The sequence below is a fragment of the Pagrus major genome, chromosome 14 (assembly GCF_040436345.1).
Source record: "Pagrus major chromosome 14, Pma_NU_1.0".
Lineage (NCBI taxonomy): Eukaryota > Metazoa > Chordata > Actinopteri > Spariformes > Sparidae > Pagrus > Pagrus major.
The window spans coordinates 5857855-5881809 of record NC_133228.1 but is presented as its reverse complement, the minus strand read 5'-3'; the positions used below and the strand labels follow the sequence as shown (position 1 = coordinate 5881809).

The 23955-nt window shown below is 40.0% G+C and overlaps 1 protein-coding gene across 3 annotated transcripts in view; it reads right to left on the bottom strand.

Annotated features, from left to right (window-relative positions):
- The window catches only part of sbf1 (SET binding factor 1), a 67465-nt gene that overhangs the window by 27015 nt on the left and 16495 nt on the right, over window positions 1-23955 (bottom strand). For 2 of the 3 annotated variants that reach the window (XM_073480327.1, XM_073480329.1), the window contains exons 2-10: window positions 14798-14883; window positions 12586-12723; window positions 12025-12153; window positions 11652-11762; window positions 6648-6677; window positions 3831-3936; window positions 2796-2928; window positions 2515-2623; window positions 877-990 (exon numbers count right to left, since the gene is read on the bottom strand). In XM_073480327.1, coding sequence (XP_073336428.1) covers window positions 877-990; window positions 2515-2623; window positions 2796-2928; window positions 3831-3936; window positions 6648-6677; window positions 11652-11762; window positions 12025-12153; window positions 12586-12723; window positions 14798-14883 — 956 coding nt within the window. The remainder of the gene's footprint in view (window positions 1-876; window positions 991-2514; window positions 2624-2795; window positions 2929-3830; window positions 3937-6647; window positions 6678-11651; window positions 11763-12024; window positions 12154-12585; window positions 12724-14797; window positions 14884-23955) is intronic. The other variant, XM_073480328.1, reaches the window with a different exon arrangement.

Here is a 23955-nt window from a genome sequence, read left to right as displayed (position 1 = left end):
TCCTATGGACTGCCGTGGAAAATCTGACTCGAGTCCTTCACAAAGAAATCCACAGTCCAGCAGCATTAAACAACTTCAACAAACAGGCTCGTATGGACAACCAAGAGAGACAAGGGAGGGTGTGACTTAATGCATGTTCTTGAGTGCCTTGTCTCAGTGCCTCTCTCCGCTCTGCTAACAGAGAGCAAGAGCTTCTAATGTTACTTTAGAAATGGAGTACGCTAACATCAACTAATGACTGGCTTCCAGCACAACACAGAAGTTCCACAGAGCCCCTTTAACTTTATTTGCCAACTGATACTCTATTAATCGGTTGGAGTCATTATTTTAAAGTGAAAACAAAATGAACAGTCTTAAATGTACTTTTTCTGGGTTATTTACTCCACTATGACAGTAAACTGTGTGTATCTTTGGGTTGCGGGCTTATGATTGATATTTCTCACCATATTCTGACATTTTGTAGAAGAAAAACAAGTAATCAATCAGTCATCAATCAATACACATGTTGTATGTGGCAGGTGAATGAAACAGACGAGCTGCCTTGGGAGGATCTAATTTATATCTGCTTCATTGCACTAAACTTCTCTTGGTGTGTGTTAAAAATACCAGTGTGAGCTAAAACAAAAATAAAACCACCATTTAAATTAAAAAAGAAAAAAAATACTTCACCAGAGTAAAAATGAAACTTAAAAGCAGTCATCCAAAGTAACAGGAGAAAAACAAACCTTAAAGAGCTTCCTGGCATCTTAGCCCATAAAGCACCAGTGGGGAATTTATTGCTTGGTAGAAACCACCCACTGGATGTTAATGAGATTCCCTAGCCCTCAGTAGTGGTGTGTATTAGGGTGTGTTCAGGCTTTGGGCTGTGGCTCTTACCATGGACAGAGCAGTCTGGGTCTGCTGAAGGATCGGTTCAGGCAGGAGGGAGATGTGGACGCACTCAGGGATGGTCACCGTGCCTCCATCCAGGTCGGCGATGATCACGTCCAACTGAAAACACACATAAACACGCTTTTCATGTCTGCCTCTGACACGGTTGATAAAAGTACAGCAGCACTAGACATGAGCTGATTACAGTCGAGACAGACAGTCTTCTCCTTCAACAGCTGCTCATTACAGGAAGCGCAATATCAAACAACAAAACACACATTCACATTTCCCTGCAGACAGCTGCCCAAACAATAACCTCTGACCTCTGACCCTGACCACTACTCTAACACTGATAATGGGCGTGTGACTACTGTACCAAATACAGTGCTCCGTTGTGATGTGACACAATGGCTCCATCAGGGCGGTGCATGCAGCAGCATACGGTCAGACATGTCCAAAAGGATCGTTATTACACTCTCATCAGGCTTTAATAAGACAGCAGCTAATTATTTCCTTCGATCATGACATCTAGGCTGTAATTATTGTCATTTATATTGGTATAATTCTTGGCCAGGTTTGTGAAGACTATTGTATTAGAACCTACAAAGGTATGCAGGTAGTAAGTAACCAGCTGGCAGTTTATTAAAAGACAGATGAACCATTGCTTATTGGGTCAGTGAGAGTTTACATTAAACATTCTCATAATCAAAACTCCATGTCAGAGTAGCTGACACAGTAGGGGTTCCTCCTCTGGTCCTTTTTGGGAGCAGGTTTATTAAACTAAGGAACAACACATTCAACTTTTAACACTAAGGTTGCTTTTCTTATATCGCATTTCTCTCCCACAGCTGCAAACTGGCAGCAGGTGTTCCTGCAAAGTCTCATCTTCCACGCGGTGCATGCTGGGTTTTTTAATGATACTGGTTTGTTTGTTTATCGTTGATGGAGTGGGCTGTGTGTAGTTGGCACTTTGTCCTCCAGCTGGCTATGTGGTGCCAATATTTTCTGCTGCTTCAGACTGCATCCTCTGTTGTTTTCTGTTCAAAAGCTTTTTTATTTCCTCCTTCAGGACGAACCAACTCCCATAAAACAACTATGGTGGCTAGTTAGGGACAAGGTGGGCCTTGGTCAGGAAATATCAAGATCTAACATTCTTTAAAGAAGCTGTCTTAAACATTTGTATAGAGTACTGATACTGTAAAGTACTGTGGTCGGAGCAGTTTGGTCGTCATCAGTTTTACACTTAGATTACACATACAGACTTAAAGGTAAGGTCACATTTTTCATTTCCATCTTAAAACAATATTTACAGGTTCATACATACATTTTCAAGAGTTACTGGATGCTCTTCCTGTCCATACTGGCAGTGAAAGAAATCCCCCCCAACCTTGTTTTTAAAGTACATGACTGATCTGTGCAGCAAACTCTTTGTCCTCTGCAAAAATGCACTTCAAATCTGCATGATATAACTTTAATGGGGTACCATGACTTGCCAAAAAAGAGGATAACCTCAAGCTTTGGGCTCATGAGAGACAACAAACTCCCTGCGTCATTTTAGCTTTATGTGTAAATATTTGATTGTCTCTGGCATCTTTTGTATATACAGTAGCATCATTCTGTTGTATTGTAGTGACGACAACTCACCAATTCTTGCGTCTCCGATCGAAAGAATGAATTGACGCCAATGATGAAGGGTGTGGGGGTGCTGAGGACCTCTAGTAGTTTCCCTGGCAGGATGGGAACGAAGGTGAAGCTGAAGGGGACACACACAGGAAGAGATTTAACACATCTGCTGTTAGAACTATATCCATAATTTACTTTGATTTATCCATTTAATATTAGTCAAAAGTGACCTGTCAAGAAAGTGAATACCCAGAGAAAGATCTAAAATGACAGCATGGAGAGACTGAGGAGTGGAATCACACCTGTATTTTAGGGGGAACATGATGGCCAGCAACCCTCGGCAGGCATCTGTTAGTCTCTGGTAGCTGCTGGACAGGAACAGGATCTTATGTTCCGTCAGGGCAGCACAGAACAGATACAAGACGTTCACTATACCTGAGGAAGAAGAGAGTACAGACGAGGCATCACACAGAGTCCAAGTCAGAGACCAAATTCATAACCATATGTTCTACCACAAGAAAATTTAAATTAGTTATCCGTTCTACTAATGATCTAAAAATAAAATCTGCTGTGACTGAGACTGAAACAAGACATTCAGAGGTTTTGATACAGGTTTCAATTCCTCCACTACTGATAGGGCAAGTAACAGGTTTTCTATGCACTTCTGAAAATTCTTTAGAATGATAAAAAACGTTTTCAATCATTTCTAGATTGTTCAAGTATAGCACTGGAAAATCAAACAATAACACATATTACACAATTATATCGTGTTAAAATCTGCTATATCTTATACAGTGATGAAATGTAACTAAGTACATTTACTCTAATGAGTTCTATACTTTTAAGTACAATTTTGAGGTACATGTACTTTGAGTATTTACATTTTCTGCTACTTTATATCGCCACTCTACCAAATACTCGAGGCAAACATTGTATTTTTGCACCATGGCCAAAGTAGCATGCTTTGAAATTATTTTTTCTATTCTGCACATACATCTATATGTAAATGTATGTATAATTTACTTTGACTTGTACTTTGGATACTTAGAACATTTAAAATCAGATACTTAAGGACATTTACTTAAGTACTATTCATATGGGTGACTTCCACTTTTACCAAATTGATATTTTACACGATATCTTTACTTTAACTCAAGTATGACTAACAAAACTGATCTTATGGGTAAAAAATCTGTAGCTATAGAATATATTTGACTAACTTTGACTGTTTCATTGCATTTATCAACATTTAGCAAAACCATGAGTTAAATTCACATAAAATGCTATTTGGAAACGGGACAGGTGTAGAATGAACCCCATAGAGTGATGGGCCATACCAAGCTGTCTGAAGAGCTGAGCCACAGTGCTGCCACTGACAGGAAGTGAGTCATCGATGGGGGTTTGGATAACTTGCCGGTCGCCAGCACCTAACGTTATAGTCCTCTATAGATTAAGAGAGAGAAGGAGAGAACAGAAAGATTGAAGAGGGAGGTGAGAAAAACCAATGAACGAATGCAGTTTCTCAGAAAATCAGGCTGTGACAGCGTGGTTTAATCAGTGTCCACAGAGCAGCGTGAGTCAGCCACAGAGAGATGGAGAATCCCAGAAGCTTAGCAGGTACATCACAAATAAAACACAAGCCATTCCAGCTGATCAGGACGTGAATGGAGCTTGGCAGGACTCCATGCCAACGACCTTACTGCAAAACAACACCGGCACCACCGTGTCAATGAGCCTTTGTGGGAGAGAGAATTCCCAGCACACATGGCAGGTGTCATGCGCGGGCGTTTTTCCACTGCAGACTAATGTGAGCACAAAGGGAAGGGAGATTGACTGGGTGAATCTTTACGAATCATTTGTTGAGAGATTAAATTCTGCAACATTTGACACTGTGGACACACTTATCTGATATGTACAAGGTGTCTTTCTTCAAGAGGTTTTAGCAGAAAAGAAACTGTTTTCCACTGGATATTCAAGATTTATGATAATCACTACACTGTGTCTAATAACGAAGTCTAATTACAGATAACCGAATTGAATTTGTAAAACAGGAAGTCTACTGTGCTCCAGACAGAGCCAATAAATATTGATTTATGTGTGGTTTGGATAACAAGCGTATTCGGGAGTGGAAAGAGGTTTGATTTAGACTGCAAAAAGATAAATCAATACAGTTACAGCATTTCAGGCAAGATCACATGACTACTGAACACAGAATACTTTGGGGACATCATTTTTTGATGTACATGAAACATATAGTACTCATTATATGTACTTGTTCATTTGGGCTACACAACTATGGCCAAGATGAAAATCCAGTTATTTTCTCACAGAATCACAATGCTGTGACCTTTTGGGAAAGCAAAATGACATGAAAGCACTTGTATCAACACCTGGACTATGATGTAACAGCAGACACCCAAGGTGTATTTAATCTTGCCAGAGGGCTTTAAAGCTTCACAAACCAGTTTGAATAAGCAACTGTAAGTTTTTCAAATGTACCCCAGTCAGTAAAGCTGTGTGTGTACTGGGTTAGCTGGGAGGGAAAGGTGCAGCATTATTTTCATGCTCTATACAGCAGCAGCAGTAGCATCAGCAACCATAGGCGAGCCGTTAGTGATTCAATACTGTGATCCAACATCTGATCATCACGTGATTTAAATTCATTGTTTGGTTGATGAGGTTTGATAATAAGGGCAGATATGCAAAATGTTGATTTACATGGTTGAAGAAAATACTGAATTCTGATAGGCCCTGAGGTCTACATCATTTTAATTTATAACCACATAGCAATGATGTAGCATCTTCATCACTGTTCTAAATGATGTCTCATAGGGAGAAGCCTACAGGCCTCTAATGCTTACTGGAGTAGTAAACTACCTGAGGAGGTACCAACACAAAGTCAATAGTTTTAATCACTGGGGGCAACATTTTCCTCTTAGACCCTGATTCAACATTACTAAGCAGTATATAGGCAGTAATAAAGGTTTTAACACACTCTCAAGGAGTTGTAAGCAGATGTAAATGTTTATTAATGTATTTGTCAATAAGTATAACTCCTCTGTGAGATACCCAGATGTGGAGGCTGCCGTATAAACACAAAATGAATGAATATAAAATGTGTTCATATGTGAACTTACAATTACTGACAAATAAGTTAATAAAGACCTAAAACATCCTTACAGCTGCATAAAGCTACATTGTAGTATGTTATAAAGCATTTGTGACATGTTTACTGTTACTGTTACTAATAATAGGCACATGTTCTCAGCAGGTTCTTGTCCAACAGTGTTATTTTGTGTGCAAACCAAGAACTCTCAAATCTCAAAATACTCTCTTAAAAGTGATATCTCTCAGAGGCATCAAACTTGCTTTCGATACCCTTATACCTGACAAAGAGCCAATTTGGGATTGAAACATTGTACTTCTGCAAAAATCAGAATTATGTTTAAACCATAGCTTTAATTTCTTTGTCCGCACTAACTTTGTCAACATTTTAGCTTTAACAAACAGGAGAGGCTGTTGCCTTTCAGCCATGGCGATTCAGTTAGACCAGTTATGAGGATGCTACATTGAAGCTGTGTGGTTTTTACAGGAATGCACTCTTTGAACCAGGGGACCAAGGAAATGTCAGAACAGTGTCCTGGGCAGGCAGATATCATCAGTGGGATGGACCACATTGTACCAGCCAGTTATGAAAAAGAACTCCAGGTTGCTGGGACATATCTTACTTATACAATTATCTAAATCTATAAAAATACATAAATGACTTTGTCTTGTTCATCCTCATTACACTGCAGTAGTTCTACGAATCTATCTTGACGGATGTATTCACAGTGATCTGAAAGTGTTCCTTCTGTTGTAGTTTCAATTTCAGATCCTCAACAGAACTGCAGTGGTTACATGGATAAAACACCAGAATTTAAGGCAAAATACTTGGTATTGTGAAGTTGAGAGGCTTGTAGCAAATGTGTACTTAATGTGAAATGAATGATCAGTTGTGGGTCACATATTGAGTCTGTATCAAAGCATTTTGATTGGTTCTCCTGCCACAGGAGGTGTGCGTGGATTGGCTGAGAGAAATGGGTGGAGAAAAGGCAGCTGGAAAGCTCAGAACTGATTGGTGGCGAGGGGAGAATGAAGTCAGGTTGGCGTACCAAACTCTCCTCTCTCTCCTCTTGGCCCGGCTACACAAGCACCCAGCAGAGACACACGCACGCACACACGCACGCACGCACACACACACACACACACCCCGCAGGATAAGACACAGGTTAGAAACAACAGGAGTGAGGGCACAGAATGCCCACACTTGACAACAATATGACAGTAATGACAGCATGGCAAAACAAGTAAGCTGCACAAACGAGAACATCATAAACATGAACTGCAAGATGACTGCTGTGAAAAATAAAAGATGAGTGCAACATCAGATATGAGAGACACGTGCAAAACAAAGTGAAGCGATCCTTTAGCATTCAGCAGCACAACAGGTGATTCATTACGTCACTTTAGTCCAAACTCCAAATAAACACACCTCATATATAACAGGAATATATGCAATAGTAATAGATGGTATGCAGTATGCAGATGACATTTCTTTAACCAGTGCAGTTCATTGTAGGTCTCACACATACTAGGGCTGCACAATATATCGTTTCAGTATCGACATCACAGTGTACACATGCGCAGTAGTCTCATTGCAGCATGTGCAGTGTCAAGTGTGGCAACTTAATTCAGTTCTTTCACATGTTAGATGTGTTTCTTGTGTTTTTGCAGCATGTAAGCTGAACATTAAGATTGCAGCACTTAAATAAATATTGACAATGTTGCCATTCAGTGCTCTTTCTGAGACTATGGGGTTGTGACCATGCTGACTTCCGCATACTGTGACATCACGTGCATAGCCTCTATTGAGCTACTCAAGTTAACTGCTAAAAAGTCCTGTATTTTTTTCATATTGCAGTATATATATCGCAGAAAACCAAAATATGGCAATGTCAGTTTCTCCAATATCATGCAGCCCTAACACACACTCAAGGATGAGCCTCAAAGAGCACAATATTAAAATGGGGATCTAAAGGAAGTTGTTCAATAAGCTACAAGAACTCCTACATCCGCATATGGTTTTGAAATTGCACTTGAATCACAACTTTCATTTCAAAACTGAAAATATCTGACCATATTCTGGTTAATCCAACAAGATATGACCGTTTTTAAGTTACTCAAACTGAAACTGCAGCGATCCTGTCCTCAAATCACCTTCCTACCTCAAACTCATTGACACACTGCAATGGCAAGAGGTAAAGGGGAAAACTCAAGTTCAAGGGCTACGTGAGAACAAACGCGTCATAACTAGCAGAGAGTGGCCATGGCCTACAGCAACTTGTGCAACTTTCAGTTTGAGGTGGGGGTTATGCCTTAAAGTTCTGATTTGTTGCTCCTAAATCAAATACTGACAGCAGCACTTGGCAGGGTGACAGACAGTTTCCAGAAACATGGACTAAAATTCCCTGTGTCACATGAATTCATAATAGAGACAGATTAAAACATGTTCCTGTAACAGCTCAATCACTAATGGGTGGTAAGATGAGCACTTGACTCTCTTCCATAATAAATACAAGTCATCTGACACTACCAAATATACACACAGGTGATGGGTCAGTGTCGTGTACAGATTGTGACGAGAAAGGATAAAACTCAGTGGCTTGTCACTTCTCGGTGTTAAGGATGGTCTTCCTGACCACAAGGCCACCCTACTGCTCTGCTGCTGTAATTCACCATTTCTCACTTCAGGCCAACAGCCTGTAGTTCACTTCACATTAGGGTTGTATAAATGACTTAAGTGTTGTAACATCCTGCAGGTCAACCTGTCCCAGTCACTCACTTGTAAAATGTGTTTAGTTATTTCACAAGACGTACAGCAGTGCACTGAAACAATTACATCGTTTAAGATAAATGTGGACAGTTCTCTCTAAATAAAAAGGCAGCCCAGCATTACATGGCAGCACCTCAGACCTGTTTCAGTCACTGACAACCTGCCCCATTATTAGAGCATGTAACACAGCTCTTAGTTACTGTTGCTATGCCTTTCAAGCTTTTCATTCTCTAACTGTGCAAATGCAGTTTACAATCATAACATTTAATGTGACAAGAAAAAGGACTTTAAGGATGAGGAATAACCAATAGCTCCTTTAACACAGCCTCTGCAAGTTAGGAATGTTTCATTGTTATTCCGCCTTCCTGTTCTGTAAAAAAAAAAGGTGCAAAGACAGAATGACGGTGCATTATTGATCTGCCTCTGATTCGGCAGTGGAGGTAGTACCGGTGCCAAATCGAATCAAATCGATGTCTGTGTTAAAAGATTGAGCAGGCGAACCATGTTGATAAAGTGTTATGTGTGGGATCCACCACTGGGGGATTTAAGAAGCAGCTAGCAGCAGTGAGTATTGAACTCGCTGAAGAAGAACAGCAACCAAAAATGTCGGTAAGTTAGGGAGACAACAAGGACCAGGAGCAGGTAAACCTCTTAGCAGACGATGAGATCATCCATCTCATAACAGGGACGCTATGACCTTTTTTACCATGTTATGCCAGTGTTATTGTTTAGAAAGCACTGCCCAACACTTACATTATACATCACAATAGGCTATTATTTTAACATTTTTAGTGATGTGCAACTTGTTTTGATTTAAATCTGTGTGGCTGATCATGCAACAATAAAAATGTATTATGCAATGTCAACATACCAGACGCAAGTATTACTGGTACTCTAACCTGTATAAGTAGGTAATGCTAACTATTTCACCAACACACACTTACAAATATATAAAATACCAGTCTCATGAGAGCTTTGCACAAGGTTAGAAGATTGTCTGTTTGGTGTGTGACAGTGTTGCGACAACAATATGTCTAATGGCAGGGATGATTTCTGTGTCACATTGCTGGAGTCGTTCTGTTGTGTGTGTTTGAATAGAGGCTGACTTTAAGAGACACACTCTGTGGTAATGATAGACATTTAGTGTGGCTGATAGAAGAGTCCTGTGTGATTTAACAGTTCTAGGAATGTGTGTAAGTGTGTGTTACTCTTTACCAAGTGGCCTATCTTCCTCTTGAGTCGGAAGAACAGAACTGTTTGTGCTTGGCTGGGTAGCAGCAGTACAAACTCATTTGTAAGAGCCTCAAGGAGCTATGTGCATTACTGTATATGGGTGTTTGTCAGAGTGAGACAAACAGTGTGTGTAAATGTACTACTAAGTCTTAACTTTACATTGCGTTCTGGGTATTATCCAGCTCTATAATGAAACCATTGGTATAATTTTAGTCAGAATCCATCAGCATGATAGAGGATGATAAAGGACTAAGCTTTAAGTTTGGTATGTTTGTGTTTTCAGATGTGTGTTAGTGTGTGAGGAGAGCTAAGCATTAGCCTCTGCTGTTTGGGTCTACATGTGTGTTAATACCGATTAGATCTGATTCTCTCATTCAGACGCTGTGCTGCCCGGTAGGAGGCCATCTGCCATCCCATATGGTCACCAAGCAACTGAACTACGACCTGCACAGCAACGGCTTTGAATGTGTTTGTGTGGCTGCTGAGAAACTGAGGAAACAAATAATCAATGTTCCAAAATGCTTAATGGCTGCAACAAATAAAGTTGATAACAAATGTAACAGAAGAATAAAAGAAAGGAAATGTTTGAAATGATTAACATGATCCTGTTTGATCACAAAACACACAAAAAAGCAGGTCAAAAAGAGCTCAAGCACCATCAATCACACATGATTTGAAATGAGTGCAAGAAGGAACACATTCCTTAAAGAAAAGAAAACAACTTCGGTCTGTTTGATTAACAGAATCAATAACATCGAGCTGGTTGTTGATTGGTGAAGCTTGCAGAACGGTAAAGTTACCTGGAGACAGGCCAGGAACCAGTCACAGGCCTGTGGAACCTTTTCTAAACTACAAACTGGGGACTCATTTATCTGTAACACAGAGGAACCAGTGTACAGTAGAGTGCACAAAAATGACACACATGGGTTATAACATCTGGAAACCACAGCGAGAGGGTTCAGCTGATGTGCATTTAGAGAAAATAGACACTTCCTACCGTATGTGCACCATGTGCATGAGTAAGTGTAATAACATTGAAATTACACCTTTTTACTTTATACGCACAAAAATGATTGAAAAAACAGAAAAAAGCCATTTTTTTTTCTTGAGGGGAGATAAAGAAAAAACATGGTTCTTACAAAATATAATAAATAATGAGTAAAATAGTAACAAAAAAAGACAAACATACACAAACAACAACATAAATCCAGAAAATGTAATGAGAAATAAACTGTTGAAATTAACTCGAAATCACAAACATGTTTGTTTTGTTTATCTGACTATAAATGAAAGCACTGTTGTTCTCGTCCATGGCCAACACTGCTTGCAAATTGGAATGATTCCGTCTACATCTGTTAAGTGCCGCTGATCATCCACAAAGAGGGCTATGTTTCGCAAAGCTTTGGAATTAATGTCTCCCAGTAAGCCCATAACAATACAATTGAACTGAAATGATGTTAAAAGATCAACACTAAAGTGTGTTTACATGAGCTGAGCCCCCACCCCCCACCCCCCAGGGACAGAGATCTACTGTAAAACCAGCTCTATGAAGAAGATTAGTGGCATTTAGAACCTCATGACTCTCTGTAGATAGTAATCCATAAATGATTCAATTATGCATGCACAAAGAAATGTACAGTCACATTATGGGCCCTTCTGCATGTGCATATTCTAATTAACACGCATACATACAGTATATACATGAAACAAGGTCAAAACCTCTCCAACAACATTTCTCTGTTGCACCAGGCTAACATGGATGCATGTTTAGCAACGCCAGCAGTCAGAGCTAGATGTGCTTTACGTGCAGGATGTGCCAAGCTCTACCTCTCTATACTGCTTACTGCCTGAATAAGCTACACTGCTGAGCAAGGTGTGGGGTAACATAAGGAGTGTTACCACCCAGCAAAGCCAAAGAGCTGGAGCATAAGAAGCAAGACTATGCTTTAATCTATATGACATCACATCATGATCTCTGACTTTTGCCTTTGGAGGGCAGTGTAGTTTGTGCAGGTGTCTGTGTGAGAAAGAGATGATGGTCAGTAGTTACCTGGGAGCCTCCAGCAATTGGGATGACACAGGTGAGGAGATTTCCAATAACTGTTTCCAAAGGGACAGGCAGGCCATCTACATGGACGGTGTAGATCAGACCTAGACAGTTCTGTTCAATCAAGAGGGAGGGACACAGAGGTCAAAGGTCAACATGCCACAAGGCCAGACAGAGACAGTTATAACACAATATCTATAGGTCATAGTTTTTATCATTATGCTATTTCTATTAAATACCTGTTTATCTCAAAAGAAAAACAATGTCGCAACATTCATTTTAGTAGAACAATATATATGTGTATGATCAATATTGTGTTAGAAAATCTATCAATGCAGAAAAGGAAGCATATTCCGAATTGGGGTGTGTGTCGTACCCTGAATACATCGGTGTAGTCCAGTCGGGACACCAGCACCAGGCTCTTGGGGGCGAAGATCTGAGCTGATTGGACGACAGCAGGCTCCTCATCCACCTCATCAACCTCGCTTGGCTTGGCCTTCTGCAGCTGAACACAGAAAAGAAGATGTATAACTGCAGTCACATCAGACTGAGACAAACACTCCAAAGTATAGATGTTACAGATGCACACAGTTATAGATGCACACCTGTATTAAACACATGCCACAAAAAGTTACTCCTACTTCCTATGAATGCACAAATAGCATCTTGATATGGCTCTTAATAGTTTGTAAAACACATTTACTGCACCGAATATTATGTAGTGTGCTTAGGCAAAGACCATTTTCAAAATATGTGTGGCTCTCAGGATGTTTTCTTCAGTTTAAGTAATTTCTTAGATGTCACATAACCACTTTGCAAAAGTAGCCACACAGCGTAGCACCGGTCCTGCGGTCTAGATGGGACACCAGTGAGGGATCATGTCATCATTGTTGCACCAACAACAATCAAGACATTGAACAGGTGACATCTGTCTCACCTGTGAGTTGTCCAGGCCCTCCCAGAAGGTAAAGCAGGCACAGGAGTGACGCTCTGAGTTGATGTCAGTCAAAACCGCTACAAAGAAGGAGGCAGGCTGTCGCTCAGGAACTAGCTGCCAACCGCTGGGCTGACAGAACTAGAGAGGAGGTGGAAGAAGTGAAGGAGGTGAAAGGTGACGGCAAATTTAGGGCCAGAGGCAAACGGGGACATGGGTTGATGGGAAAGAAGGGAATAAAAAAAAAATAATAATGGAAAGATTAGTGTACGTACCAAACTGGGTGACATATCAGATAGCAGTAAGTCACATGTTCTTTCAGCACCTCAGGGTGATTCATCCTGGGCAGGGCTATCATTAACGCAACAAAACAGGTTTTGAAAAATTTCCGTCTGCTTTTATAATATGACGACGCCACCAAAACTCTGACTGAACCATGTGAAAAAAGGTGGAAGTATATTCTGCTCTCATTTCTAATCACATTAGAAACTGACGTTAGAAAAGAAGTACTGTAACTGACGTTACAGTACGTCTTTTTTCAAATACTTTCTTGCAAAACATGAAATGTTAACGGCATAATCAATGCTGTGGCAGTGTTCACTGTTCACTGTGGTGAGCAAACACTAGAAAGTCAATATTAACAGCATGTGGCATGCCCCCAAAAACGTGTGAGTGATAAAATGACTGTCGGTCGGGCTCTACCTGTGAATCCATGAACACTCAGCAGAGCCAGTCTGACTCATCGGACTTACAGTGTTGGTATAAGTCTGCCATTCGCTACTATTTCAGTCAGCGTTTTCCTTCCCTTCTGCGTGTTACCATTTTCAAAGTCTCTGTTGCTACGGGAAATAACAGCAATAATCTCCACGCTAGCAGCCTACACGCTGAAAATGTCAAGTTACCCTAACCTGGTTGCTAATGACACAAACATTATCAAACTGGCAGCTTGAGTCCCCCAACCCAACACACACAAACAAGCCAGGGCGTGTTTCCCCTATACCAGAATGACAAACGGTGCAGCCAGATCTTTCTCCTGCACTGACACAGTGCTGTAGAGAAGGTCAAAGATCTGGCTGCACCGTATATCATGGCTATGTGAGACTATCAACAGGCCTGATGACTAACCTGCATCGATATTAGAGATGGAACTCTGTGCAGAGACAATTACATGTTTATTAGAATATAGGATTAGAATTAAGCTACAAAACAAAAAGTCATGTCTTATTGTCGACACTTTCAGTTTCACTGTAAAGGCCCATCACTGCAATGACATTATAATATATTTATTTGTAAAGCACTTGCAGGAAATGGCAAAGTATAATAAGTCACCTCCTCCATCCTGCTCAGTTTCTGAACATACAGTCCATTTCTTGAGTCCATCTCCTTAAAATCCATTCTCCATGACATAGCATTTATTTTGGTTTCTTCTGAGCAAAACTATTTTTGATTACATATTTATATATTCTTTAACACTTCGTTCTAAAGCCGACACAATGTCAATTACACTTCACCAAACTGTTGGACAGAACAAGCAACAGACTGATTGTTTTGCTACTTTTAGATCCTTAAAAGTAATATGGTAAGAACAAAGGTTTGCTTCATAGTGGTACTGAGGTCTCTGAGTCATAAAGAGAAAGAAGAGATGACATAGCAATCCTGAAATACCCCTGTCAGTTAAAATTTTCCACCCTGTCAGTCACAACTCAGGTTTTATCAGACCATTGGGGTTAAATTGGTTCATTGTGGTCCTCAAGTTCATCTTTCCTCACTTGTTGGTGTAAGAAAAATATGCTTTCCTTCTTCTTCTTCCTCTAAGACCCAGTTTGATTAAAGGCACAAAAAGTAGAGCACAAAAGGTAGAGTCCGACTGACTTTTGGGGTTGATGCCATCACTGATATTAGGGAGTAAAAAATTCTGATACCAATATATCGACCGATATACACACATTTTTTGCAGTGATCCCTCAAATGTGGTCATCAAACACTTGTGAGTGAAATATGTAATGGAGGCAGGATATTTAAGAGTTAATAGTGAAGTTCAACCATTACCATAAAAATACCTCTCATCCAGTTCAGAGCGAGACGAATGCATCAAACCCTAGATGTCTTGCTCTAACCATTTAGCTGCCCAGGGACTTGAACCCCTAACCTTAAATGGGTTAAGTGTCTGTAGCCACTAAGCTACACTGGGACATGTCTGTAAGTGTTGACTTACCAGCTCTATGCCTTGTGGGAACGGGCTGTCCTCCCAGTCTTTCTCAGGAAACCGCTGGAGAATGCGACCTTGACCTTCACCCTCCACTGCAGAGAAACACACAGGGACAAATAGAGGTCATTGCATGTAGTTTACATTGTTTGTTGTTGGTTTGTTCCCTTAAATAAGCTTTTTCTTAACCATATCAACATGCTGTTGTTTTTTATTTCTTCTTTGCGTGTTTTATCGTGTGTATGTTGGCATACAAATAAATTCAGACTGGTGTGTAGTCACAGACCGGCACATGGTATCCATTACCATTGTGAGCTGATATCATTTTGAACACATGCTAAGTGTACTGAGATAACAAATCTGGGTATTACAGTAATTTCACAGTAAGGAGAAAGTTTGTTTGTTTGCCACAATCTCCATTGTTCTGATGGGACCACAAATAAACATCTTAATCTCTAACTTGAAGGTGTGTCTTTTGACCAACGTAGGAGATACGGAGCTGGTATAGTGTTACCACATCTGAAGCTATGAGGCTTATTTAGGGCTGCAATTAATGATTATTTTCTTCGTTGATTAACCTTTTGATTATTATTATTAATTTGTCATTCAAAATGTCAAAGAATTGTGAGAAATGTTGATCAGTGTATCCCATGCCCAGGATGACGTTCTCAAATGTCTTGTTTTGGCCACAACCTAAACTTATTCAGTTTACTGTCATAGAGGAAAGAAACCAGAAAATATACACACTATAAACATAATAACCCACATTTGCTAATATAGCCACTTGTAATCAAGAATATGTCTGATAAAAAGTATCAAATGTCTCTTGTGAAGAGGTGAAAAATAGGGAGAAACTGCACTAAATGGGTGAAATCATGGTTACTACAACAACAGCCTCAAGGTGTTTTCCCTATCTCTTTCTATTTCTCTTCTTGTGCACCGATTCACATAACTGAGCAGCCAGTTCAGCCGAGTGATTTATCTCCTGTGCTGCTGATTTTACACACTCAATTTGCCAAAATGCCGCAGACAAGGACCAACTAGTGTCAACGGTGCAGGACGCATCGCAACAACTAGGGCCACAAACACTCACTGGTGGCTCTGACATTGACCGACAGCCGACTGTCAGCCCGGTGTGTCAGGACCCTAAGGGCAAAGACTGGATGCGTAGAAAACAACTATCCTCCATCAAAGGAGGAAGAATACATATCTGACAACCAGCTATCTAGCTATCCATGTATTTGAGAATAACCTGCTTTTTCTTTACTATGAATAGACATTAACTACACATACAGCAAGGAACTGCTTTGGATCTGAATGGACCTGTAACAAAGGTAGGGTAGCTGTCTCCCCGTTCTTCCAGTCTTTGTGCTAAGCTAGGCTACTTGCTACCCAAGTTACAACTACAAATTTGACCAATGTGGTGTCTTCCTTTCATTTAAAGTATAGTGTTTGTAGTGCTGATGTGGTCATTAAAGCAGTAGAAAACTATGTAGATGAAGTATGAGACACATCTATTGGTTACAGCTATTGATATGTGTGTATGGCATAGTAAATGTAATATGAGTTCAAAATGCCTATTTGCTGCTGGTTATTGAGGCCATTTCCACTGTTGGCCAAGGCCTGGCTCATCACAGCAGCACAATGACACAGCGCAGACAGACTTATGTAACCACCACAAGCCCGTCTTTCAGCTGAGTTCCATCTGAAGCCCTGCACGCTGCTTAATGGCAGCATTCATCTGCACAGAGAATACACTTATCCCCCCGATACAAAGAATGTAAATCTAGCAGAAGACTGCACAAAACAAAATACTATCCCATGCTACATAAAGGAGAGGTTTTCACCAGCATTTATACCAAACCTGTAGAGTCTGGACTGAATGCTGCCTCAGAGAAAACAACAGAGCCTGTGGGCCTTTACCAAGGGAACTAAAACAGAAGCGCAGACACACAGAGACAATACACAAACAGAAAGTAGGCCAGCTCCCAAAACACACAGGGAAATGCTTAACTCATGCCCTCCTCCCTTGCAAACTAGGGACATGTGGACACTTGGGGGAGTGGTGTTCTGGGGTCAAGTCATCAAAGACAGGAGGTTAATTTCTTTTTTGTTTAGAGATGACTGGACCTTGTTCCTGAGCCTTGACCTGCTCGAGAGTGTTCTGGCATCAACTTAAATTACTGGAACCTGGAGAAGGAAGCACCAAGTGTTCAGTAGCTTGTTTGTTTTTTACATATATCAGAACAGTTGAAACAGCCTGCGTCAATTAAGTGGGCATCACAGACTTTAGTTTAGATTTGAGTAAAGCTGGGCAGTATATCTATATCATATTATTATCGCAATATGAGACTATATATCCTAGATTTTGGATATCATTATACTGTGATTTCATTTGTCATAAGTGTTTTCTTTTCCTGGTTTTAAAGGCTGCATTACAGTGAAGTGAAGTCATTTTCTGATCTTACCAGGCTGTTCTACTTGTTCTCATACTTTCCTTTACCCACTCATTATATCCACATTACTGATGATTATTCATCACAAATCTCATTTTAATTGATTCCTGATCTATTTACTGTGTGCATAAAAAGTAGGCTTACACAGGTTTTCCGGTCAAAGCAACTGTTTTACTGTTTCCCTCTGAAAAACAATAGCAACAGTCTGTCATCATCAACAATGGATATGAGATAATATTTGTACAGCAATCATTTTCATTTAGATTTTCTGAGTTGACAAAACCTGCTAATCCTGCCTGCTTGGCGTTAATATTACTATAACATAGGTTATTAACCTTCAGTTACAGATGTGATGAGTGTCAAATACATGGAATTCTTGGAATTTAGGCCTATGTTGTGTAGAAAGATGTTTTAGCATATTGCTGGTGTTTCCACCCTGACTTGAAATTATCATTTTATGACTAGCACTGTGTTCATCTTTCTTCATGAAATCACACTATGGAACATTTCTTCTTCTCCGCCTTCTTGTTGTAAGTTTCCAGCAGCATAGACGCATGAGTGTGATGTCATTGTTTTGATATGCGCAACTGTCAGAAAAACATATGAGCATTGATAAAACTAATTGATAAGCTAAGAGGCATATGATTCTGATGGATCAACAATTTGGTACCAGTTCTCAACAGTTCCAGTTCCAGATTCCCATACATAATCACAGAACCAGAATGCCTTGTAGACAAACAACATCCCTCTATGGGCTCAAGATGGACCTTCAACCTCACACAATAAAGAAATAATTCACATGGTTTCTGTCCGTGAGACTATGCACATACCACAACTGCGTGTGTACAATCATAGAGTCATCCGCACTGCAAACAAGAACACACACATGCTACTTTTACGACAGTAAGGTCTACATAATGACAAACTATATTTAGATCACTTTACGTAACAGCTGCTAAGTGCTTAAAAGACTGTCAAGTAAGAATCATTAAAGAGGTGAAAATATTTCACAGTCCACTGAGAGACTTTGTTATGACACCTAAGAGCATGTGACTTTGCCAACCCTCCATGGTACACTGTGATGAGTCATCTAGTGTAGAATAACAGAGCTGATGCATGCTGGGACTTGATGTTACCTGGGAACTACCTACTTGGAGACACTGATTTTATAAGCAGCGGACATGTCGCATGCTGCAGCCTTGTACTGTGTTCTGTAACAATATATTATCAATGGATGGCGAGATGTGCCAGAAACACACACACATTGAGAAAAAACACACATACAGTGCAAATCGAGGCACCATCAGCCAATAGTCATGCAGGGTGGGGATTATTCAGCCAGTAAAAGCAGGCCATCCTACAGCTAAGGGAGGAGTGTATGAACGAGCCAGAAAAAGAGTGCTTTGGGAGTGACAGGCAGGCCTTACGACCACGACCACACACACACACACACACACACACACACACACACACACACACACACACACACACACTTTACTCATTGCAACTGAAAAAAAACCTCAACACAAACTCAACCCAGTTCACTCCTTGCACTGGGCTGGTTCATGGACAGGTACTGTTTGCACGATACAAGAAATGTCTCCTCGTCACAAGAGGCTAATTTAACCTAATCCAATGATGTCAAGAATATGTGCATGTATACAAAAAGAATCCAGAGAATGTAAACAAGACTTAAAGGCTTCCAATTGACTTTACAAAACCAGTAATTACACAGAGAAATGAAAAGGCAGTGAGCGAAAACTAATTACAACCACTTCATATTCCAACTACTAGACAACTTTCAAAATATTTTAGTTACACAAAAGGAAATTACAGAAAAAGACAAAAATGTTTGCATTGCACATCATGTAGTGAAAACAACAGTGTATCTTTTTATGACAATACCAAGTTGCTCAACTTGCTGTTTCAGTAAATGTTCCAAGATACACTGTAGCCAGAGTCTTGACTGTTGTCTTTTTTCTTCTGACCTGCCAAACAACAGCTCTTTTCTGCTCTGTTATTTGTGCTTTAGAGATTATCTGAGTTAGTCACAGAGCCATAAGCAGTTATAGCCAGGGACAGTCCCACCAGCAAAAAGCAAAAACTGGAACCACCAATCTTTTAGCAAAGCAGCAACAACTTCTCTTGGGTTGAAAATGATCGATAGATTGACAAATGGTACTATTTGTACCATTTGTACTCTTACCAAGAATGTCTGACTGACTCAAAACCCACAATTCGTCAACCAGCCTAGGCAGATGACCGCCCACCATTGAGTCCAGTTCTGCTCTGAGTTTTCTGCCTGTTAGAATGCCAGTTTTTTCTCACCACTGTCACCAAGTGCTTGCTTGTGGGGGAAATGTTGGGTCTCTGTAAATACATTAATCAAGGAGTATGGGTAGACCTGCTCAATTTCGAAAGTGTCATGAGATGACTTTTCTTGTGAAGTGGCGCAATACAAATAAACATTGATTGACTGATTGATTGGATGAGATTGTTAGCAAGCTACCCAAACATCAGGTACCATTAATTAATTGATAAGGAACATGTAAGAAGTTTTTCTTTACAATGCAGGTTATAGTTGGCTCTTGGTCTGTTGGGTTTAAGTTACAACAGAGGGACATAGCTGTTATAAAAGAAACATTTAAAATGGATTTGCTTTATAATCCAAAATTATGTGTAAATACTCAACAGGCTTTGTCTAGTAAAATGCTAAGTCGGGCTAGGAAATTGAGCAACTCACTTGCCTGATCAGGCAGGTGCTAAAAAAGACAATCAAATATTGTTTTTTCCAGAGATGGTGATGGACGTATCTAAGCCATGAGCCATCCTGCTTCCTTCTAATCTCTCTTGAGTTGGACATGTGCAGTATTGATCAGGCATTCGAGAGAAAACTGCAGCCTGGTAAAGACTTTAATGAGCTGAAGTGCAAGTGAAAATTTAAATGATCGTGGAAACTGGAGTTTACTTGGGTGGTGTAAGAGATTGTGACTCCAACTATGCATTGTGCAGCTTGCCACGAGTTCCGAGGGCAAGGCAGATAAATATGACAATTAACTTTAGTCTTTGTTATTCAATAACCGCTAATAAATAAAATAATTTGTAAAGGGGCAAGTAAAAATTATACATAACATATTAACATATTTTATAGTATCAGGCAATATGTTGTTATAGACTTCTGGTAACACCAAGCCTCAGACAGTCAATGATCTAATGTGGTTTGCTGTTAGCAGAGCACACGTGGAGTTGCTGGGTTTGCCAGCAGTGTCGACAGACAGCAGTCTGAGAATATTCCTAATGCAATTTCAGAGCACAATGCCAGCCTTGGACTACTCATGAAACTGAAATAAAATTACAAGTCTGTAACCTCTCATTTAGGGCCTTTCTGGGCTAATCCACAGGGCAACAAAAAATGAAAGCAACCTCTACAGTTAGCACTTTCAGCAGAGAGCAGCAGAAGGCACGAGAGTGTAAGGCAAGGAGGAAACAGTGAGCTATGAGTCTGTCCTGGGAGGGAGCTGCAGTCACACCTCAACAATGCCTGGTTGCAACAGGACAAGAAAAGACTTCTGGCATTGCTTTGATGCCAGATCCGGTGTGATGTAAAATTGAAACCGTCATGGATTCCCGACTAACGACATTAAATGTAAATGTTTGCTTCGAACATTAACCCTTTGAACAGGTGGGTATTTCTGCTTTGGGAGAGTTTGTCCAGGAGGTACAAAACACTAGCTTGCATAATGTTTCATATCTGTCTGGCTAGGCTAGTTTAAATAAAAACTGATTTGGTGATAGATATGGACAGCTACCACACCAGTCAGGTTTTCAAATAAAGAAAAAAAAAGTCCAACAGATGGACTGTGAAGTGAATAAAAGGTGGTTACTGTGAGCACAGAGGTAAATCTGAGCTTTAGTTTTTGTGGTTTTGTAAAATAGACTACTCTTCAGCTCTTACAGACACAAAATAAGGTTAGTTTCATTCTAACACACAGTCTCATATTCTCTAAGTAGCAAAGCTACTATACATTGTCACTATTCACTTAACCTTGTCTACTAATAAACAGGGATTTCTGTGACATCTGTTAACATCAACTGTAATGGGCCCTGTTTACACTTCAATTGTCTTATATCTGGATAAAATATACACTTGTACACATCTCCACTGGCCAGATCACAAATCTGACTATAATCTGGGATTTCCAGGGCTAGCAGTTTAGTTAAAACTAGGGGTGTCACAGGATACCGATATTGATGATAATCGCAATATCTCAAAAGGAAATGTTGATATAATTTTAATCATTAACATATGATAATATCATGTAAGTAATTCAGAGAGTCTTAAATCATTTCCGTTTCTTTCAGTTTTTGCTTTGTCATAGTGACTAGTAACATAGTAACTAGCTACTGTGGCTACTGTGATGGCAGACCAAAGTGAGACACCTGCACCCGATGAAAGTTAGCTTGCCAGTGTAGGAGATTTTTGGATTCCATAAAAAGTGAATTTGACTGATTTTTTTTTTTTATTCTATAGACATCACACTAATATGAAAATCTGATATCATGACAGCCAGACTTACGACAACTGCTTTACTAGCATAGCTAACAACTATCCACAACCTAACACAAACACATGAGGGAATATCATTTATGAACGATGAGCGAGACAAAAGTTTTATTGTCTGCACAGGCTCTAACTCACACGGCTTCCTCAGCGGTACAGCTCAATGCTTTCTCACCCATACATATCATTCAGTGGTTGAATTGATCAGGGATCAGATTAACAAACAGCAAGTCGATGTGTCTTGTATTTGTTTGTACATGTAGACAGGGCTGGAGTCATTCACTGTAGCTGAATGAGACAGAGAACAATGGCTCATTAAAGTGTGATTTTGGTGTAACCACAGAGAACGAATTACAAGGCAGGAACTGTTCACATTCAATAGTGATCAGAGCCAAGACATCATGTGGTCATTCTAACATGCTGGTTTTGATTGTGATTTGATTTTTGAATGTACCCATACCTTTATGAAAGATAATGAAGCAATATAGGTGTGAAATAACACTTTACAAAGTGTTTTTACCAAACCTGTAAACATTTATACAGTCAATTTTGTCTGACATGTTCCTGTTGGTGTAGACAAAAACTAAAAAAGCAAGATCTACCACAAGTGCTCAACCACTCAGGACTGTCATTCTTTTTGGGATTCATTACTGTAGCTGGAATGTGTCTTTGGCCGTTCAGACCGCTTGGATCAAACTACCCGTTATTAAATCTAATTTTTTCCAGCTCCTGCAGAAATACTATTGCGTGTCACTGGACTGATCCACTGTTTGTTGGCAGAGCAGTGAGCTAGCAAACACAGCAGGGTCTGCACCAAACCCTATTACAACTGCATTACACTTAGTAACTTCAAGAAGCAAGCTTTATTCTATGTTTGAGAAAGAAGAAGTAATCAAAGTACTGTAGAAGCAATGAAGTCTTACTGTGGTTAGTATCTGTGACAAGTGAAACTGCTGTCTGTCTGTCATTTAATTTTATACATGTACATTTATGGCCACTAATTTGACAGTTTTTGTGTTTGATCATGCAAAGCAAGAGCTCAACTTGACTTACGACAGTGACATCAGCTCTTTCTGCTGACAGTGCAAAAAAAGGGCAGGAATCTGATGTTCTATGAAGTCTAATTATTCATGATAAAACCTGTAGGCTGACTGGAATATGAAATTAATTGTGAATTTTGTAAATAGACTGACAGTTCTACATCTGGTACAGCGTGAGAATGTAAGAAACACACCCACGTCAGTATTGGTAGAAAGACAAAGGTGGCACTGAGTGAAACCACAACTAATGCTTAACTGATGATAGTAAAATGAAAAATGCTATGATGAAAATGATTAAACAAATACTTGTAATTGTGTCTAATCGAAATTGCAACATTACAATCAAAAAGATAAGGCAGAATTACACAATTTCTCAACACTATGCTCAGGAATGGAAGTCACAGGTCAGCTGTGATGGGAAATCGTTCAGCTATCTGTATAAGAAAATGATACTGTATCATATAATGATAAAATGACATAACAGGAAATGTGATTGCACTGGTAATGTCAGGAAAACCCTAACCTGTCAGGAAAGTCTGATTTGATGTGGACTGCCTATGTGTGTGAACTATTGTTCCTGCAAACTCGGTCTTCACTGCCGTGTTCAAGTCTGAAAAACGTCCACCAACAATTGTGCCTGTCCAGATACAGTGGACTCCACAAGTTTGTATAAAACCCGATGATGACTCATGTTATCCCAGCATGATCTGACAGTGTTCCACAAAGCTTCTTATTTGATGATGCAGTGGCTTTGCACTTTTTTAATGTCCATAACCTCATGCATAATTTCATGGCACGTTTTAATTTTTCTTAAATATTTTTTAGTAAGTGCAAAGAGGGCAGCCAGGTGTTCAATTTGACATTGAGCCAGCCCTGGAAAGTAACACCACCACGTCCACAATGCCAGCAGCAGAATCAAACTGAAGTCTCTTTTGATATGGGGCTCCTCCATGTCACACCCACTGCTTTCCAGTCAGACTCAGCTGAATGACTCTGGACTTGGCAAAGCTCCAGCAGGCTGTGTGTAAAGGAGCCGCCTCACACAGCAGTGATGCACAGACGTATCATATCCAATCGTACTATATAGCCCCTTTCACATACGAAAACTGG